The 5,000-nt window shown below is 48.0% G+C and overlaps 1 protein-coding gene across 2 annotated transcripts in view; it reads left to right on the forward strand.

Moving 5' to 3' along the window:
• Positions 1–5,000, forward strand: part of ap1b1 (adaptor related protein complex 1 subunit beta 1) — a 28,567-nt gene that overhangs the window by 12,589 nt on the left and 10,978 nt on the right. For both annotated transcript variants that reach the window (XM_060883629.1, XM_060883628.1), the window contains exons 13-17: positions 904–1,163; positions 1,286–1,490; positions 3,403–3,432; positions 4,037–4,180; positions 4,426–4,571. In XM_060883629.1, coding sequence (XP_060739612.1) covers positions 904–1,163; positions 1,286–1,490; positions 3,403–3,432; positions 4,037–4,180; positions 4,426–4,571 — 785 coding nt within the window. The remainder of the gene's footprint in view (positions 1–903; positions 1,164–1,285; positions 1,491–3,402; positions 3,433–4,036; positions 4,181–4,425; positions 4,572–5,000) is intronic.

The following is a 5,000-nucleotide window of genomic DNA, read 5'->3' on the forward strand; positions in this document are numbered from 1 at the left end:
TCAGTAATGCAGGATCAATACAATACACACTGCTTTACCATCACAATCACCCTCAGATACAGTCGTTTATTCCTTTTACACAGCCGAGCACTAACACTCTGTTTGGACGGCATTCGTTTATCCGTAATAATGTTTTAAAACATCTCCATAACCATGAAAGCCTTCAGCTCAGAGCTTCCGTGGGCTGTGGATGTGAATATAGAGAACATTACCGGAGTATTAAAAATGACGTTTGTTTATTTGGCTGCTGTAAAGTTAGTGAGAAAAATATAACGCGTGACTCTCAACTCTGAGGTGGAGTGGGGAGATGATGACGATGATGATGACGGTGGTGGTGGTGGTGACGCACTGCCTTTGCCCTGCGTGGTCAGCGTGTTCGTGCCGGGTCATTATTAGTTCTCAGATGGAGAGTCAGCGCTCCTCTCAGGCTCTCAGAGTAATGAAACCTCCTCCTGTAGCTCATACACGGGCTTCATGCCCTCCAGGAGCTGATTTGTTCCTGCCGTATGTTCGGCTCGGGTTTTATTGCTGCCTTTCTTGTTATTACCCAGCGGAGTTCGCGCGCAGGCCAACCGATGCATTATTTAGAGAAACATGTCCTCTCTTCGTCCTCTCCAGTTTCAGGGATGTTTATCAAAGCCAGGGAATAAGCGTGGCTTTTTTTTTCATGCACGCTTTTCTCTGAAGGTTTACGTGCGCGTTAAGAATCGGTGAAAAGAGAAAGCAGTGACGGCATAAAGACATTAAGGCCACATCATTCAGAGTTCTACATCAAACTCAGTATTCTATGACACCCTATGACATGACATAGAGGTTACACAGTGTATAATATGGCACACACACACACACGTGTGCAGGGACACACACACTTGCTGATTGGTGTCTGTGTGTGCTCCGTATCAGGACTCTGATAACCCGGATCTCCGTGACCGCGGCTACATCTACTGGCGCCTGCTGTCCACCGACCCGGTGGCAGCGAAGGAGGTGGTGCTGGCTGAGAAACCTCTGATCTCAGAAGAGACGGACCTGATTGAACCCACGCTGCTGGACGAGCTCATCTGCCACATCGGCACGCTGGCCTCCGTCTATCACAAACCACCCAGTGCCTTTGTCGAAGGCAGCCGAGGGGTGCAGCACAAACGCCTTCCTGCCCGCACCGGCTCGTGAGTCTCTCTCACACTCTCTCTCTCTCTCTCTCTCTCTCTCTCCTAAATAAATATATTCACAAAGAAACAACAGGAAGAATCGCAAATCTCTTCTTTCTTTCTCTCTCTCTGTTTTTCAGGGGCGAGAGCACTGAAAGCCCAGATGTCGGCCAGACAGTGGTGGGAGTCTCCGATGCTCCACCTGCTGTCATCCCCTCTCAGGGTGATCTCCTGGGTGACCTGCTTAACTTGGACTTGGCTCCGCCCACCACTACCGTGCCCTCCGTACCTCCTGCCATGCAGATGGGGGCCGTGGACCTTCTGGGTGGAGGCCTGGACAGTCTGGTAGGTCACGTATCCTCTCCCTTCACCATAAGCGTTCTTTATAAGCATGGATAGTAACCAGGAACCCGTGTCCAGGAAGCATGAATAAATCTCTAACACCAGACACAAAACGTCTTACAGGAATATATTCATATCTGGTGTTTATTTGGTGTTTGAATATATTCCCCACCCCCCTGAATATATCCCCCCCTCTGCCCACTGTCGTCGATGAAGTGTTAATAGTCGTCCTGTGGGTGTGGTGCTGAGCAGTAGCTTCAGGCCAACATCAGGAACCTTACTACTGTGCACTGATCCAGTAAAGTGGCAGTTGGCAGGAAACAGCAGCTTGGCACCGAACACAGCCGAGTCCAAGGCTTCGGCCAAAAAGTCAGCGTTATGAGAGTCGCTCTCTCTTCAACTGAATCAATCAGCCAAAGCCACACTGCAGTGACGAGCCAAGTGGAACCAAGAGATTCATCTAGATGCCTTTTACAGGGTGCCATTATTTTTGTAACTGCTCGACGTGATTATTATCAGATCACACACACTCGAGCGAAACATCTTTACTGCATGATGCTGTTTGTGTGTTAGTGTGTGTGTGTGTGTGTGTGCGTGTGTCTGTTAGTGTGTGTGTGCGTGTGTTAGTGTGTGTGTGTGCGTGTGTTAGTGTGTGTGTGTGTGCGTGTGTTAGTGTGTGTGTGTGCGCACGCGTGTTAGTGTGTGCGCGCGCCCGTGTAAGAGAGAGAGCCTGTGCGTGCGAGAGCGTGCGGGTGTGTGCGAGAGCGTGCGGGTGTGTGTGTGTGTGTGAGAGCGCCTGTGTGTGTACAGGTTCCTGTAGTAAACGTGTGTTTCCCATCTTCTCCTCCTCTTGTCCTCTCTCCTGTTCTGCTGTTTGACTCTGTGTGTTTTTCCTTCTACTTTTTATCTCTGCTCCACCTGCAGATGGGAGATGAATCAGAAACGGTAATGAATTACAGAGAAAAAAGACCCCCCCCCCCCCACACACACACACACACCCCTTAGAAGAACTCTTGTTTTCTGATTTCTGCTGATCAATAAACAGATAAAAGAGAAAAAAGATAATTTAATAAAAGTTCTGTCTCAGAATCGTGACAGATTACACAATGAGTGTGGGAACAGAATCTGTTACAGGAAGTGATGTCAATAAATATTATCATGTAAAGTTATTACAACACACTCCTTATTAAATCACTCATCTTTATACATCTGTGCTTTTATTTCTCTTCACTGCTCTCTCTCTCTCTCTCTCTCTCTCTCTCTCTCTCTCTCTCTCTCTGTATGTTTAACCTCCATCAGTCGAGCTCACACTGCAGGGCGGAGGTGCAGTCTCCTGCTCCACACTCTGACTATAGAGAGGGAGAGGTGTGTGTGTGTGTGTGTGTAGAGAGTTGTGAGATGTGTGTGTGTGTGTATGTATATAGAGAGAGAGTTGTGAGGTGTGTGTGTGTATGTATATAGAGTGAGAGGTGTGTGTGTGTGTATGTATATAGAGAGAGAGTAGTGAGAAGTGTGTGTGTGTATGTATATATAGAGAGAGAGTTGTGAGAGGTGTGTGTGTGTGTATGTATATATAGAGAGAGGTGTGTGTGTGTGTGTGTGTGTGTGTGTATAGAGAGAGAGTTGTGAGAGGTGTGTGTGTGTATGTATATAGAGAGAGAGTTGTGAGAGGTGTGTGTGTGTGTGTGTGTGTGTGTGTATGAGTGGTTGATTAATAATCACTGCTTAGAGTCCTGTAGTTGGTGTCTGTGTGTAGATGTAGTAGTAGCGGTTGATCCTGACACAGTTACTTCCTCCTTCTGCTTGTCACCATTTCACTGCTTCCTGTTTCACCACCTACACGTACCTGAGTTCCACAGTGTAACTCGAACCCCCGCCGCTCTCTAAACTCTCTGATCTCTGTGTTTTCCTGCAGCTGAGCGGAGACATCGGCGGCAGTCCTGCGGTAAGTCACTTACAACCAAATATTTGGTGGGGAGCTAAAATTAAATCCTTACTGCAGTTTAAAACGACATTGTGGGCGGGGCTACGTATGAGCCCCTTACTGCAGTTTAAAACGACATTGTGGGCGGGGCTACGTATGAGCCCCTTACTGTGGTTTAAAACGACATTGTGGGCGGGGCTACGTATGAGCCCCTTACTGCAGTTTAAAACGACATTGTGGGCGGGGCTACGTATGAGCCCCTTACTGCGGTTTAAAACGACATTGTGGGCGGGGCTACGTATGAGCTCAGGTGGTGATGCCATCAGCATAGAGTTAAAGCATGTTGTGGTTATCTGGAAAAGCTTCAGCTACAGAACGTGTATTTAAAGATAACAATCCTAAGCACTAAGTAACTGTAAGATCATGTTTACAGTTAGGGACAGTCCTGATTTAAATATTCATGCAGGTTCATGCATATTCATACATTCTGGGTGTAGAGGTACTCCTAGTGTTAATGATGACATAAATATGACCTGTTTACAGTGACTTTAAACAAGATAAATGGGTCAGGAATGGCTTTCAGGGAAGTTTGTAACTCTTCCTCGTGTGTGTGTGTGTCCCGCAGATGGGCATGGGTCTCGGGGGAGCTCCTGTAGGAGCACCGGCAGGGCTTGGAGGTGCCCCGCCTGTCGGAGGCGGTCTTGGTGACCTGTTTGATCTTGGTGGGAGTGTCGTCATGACAACAGGAGCCTACGTGCCACCCAAAGCAGTGAGTCTTTGCGATCCCTGTGTGTGTGTGTGTTCTAAAATAGATGTCTGATGGTAAACTAACACACCTGATCCACTCTGACTACAAAATAAACACCACGTTTGAGTCGACAGTCAGACTGCTCATTAGAATAGTAGGCCACACCCATCCAGACACAGTACACACAGTAGCACTTACACTCTGTATCATACGAGATGATGATGATGATGAAAGCTCCGCCCATTCACGTGGCTGTGGCTGTGTAGGTGTGGCTGCCGGCGATGAAGGCGAAAGGGCTGGAGATCTCAGGAACGTTCGCTCGGCGCGGTGGCGTGATCCACATGGACCTGTCTCTCACCAACAAGGCCATGAGCGTCATGAGCGACTTCGCCATCCAGTTCAACAAGAACAGGTGAGAAGCAGAACCTGAAGATCATTTCCACACGCTCCTCATGTTCCTCTTCTTCTTTACACCTCTATTACACCCCCCGCCCTTGTTTTTGGTCTCCGTACATCATGTTCTGTGTCTGTAAGTCGTCACGGTGTTTTATGTTAAAGTGTAAGCCTCCGTTCACATGTGACACTGTTGTGAGTGTGTACTAGCTCATGTCCTGGTCCTTCAGATCAGATCGTACCCTGCTGAGACCTTTCACACACCTGATCAATACATCACTCAAAATTCATTCTGACATTTATGACATTCCTGTAGAACACACGCTTCCTGTAGCAGTTCTGCTCCAAAGAGCTCCCGAGTGGTGGGACAGAAATACGCTCGGTCAGCTGCGTGTCTCTGGTATCGACTGATCCTGTGGAAGCCCCTCCCCTTTCTTTTCACTTTTCA

The sequence above is a fragment of the Tachysurus vachellii genome, chromosome 12 (assembly GCF_030014155.1).
Source record: "Tachysurus vachellii isolate PV-2020 chromosome 12, HZAU_Pvac_v1, whole genome shotgun sequence".
NCBI classification, from domain to species: domain Eukaryota; kingdom Metazoa; phylum Chordata; class Actinopteri; order Siluriformes; family Bagridae; genus Tachysurus; species Tachysurus vachellii.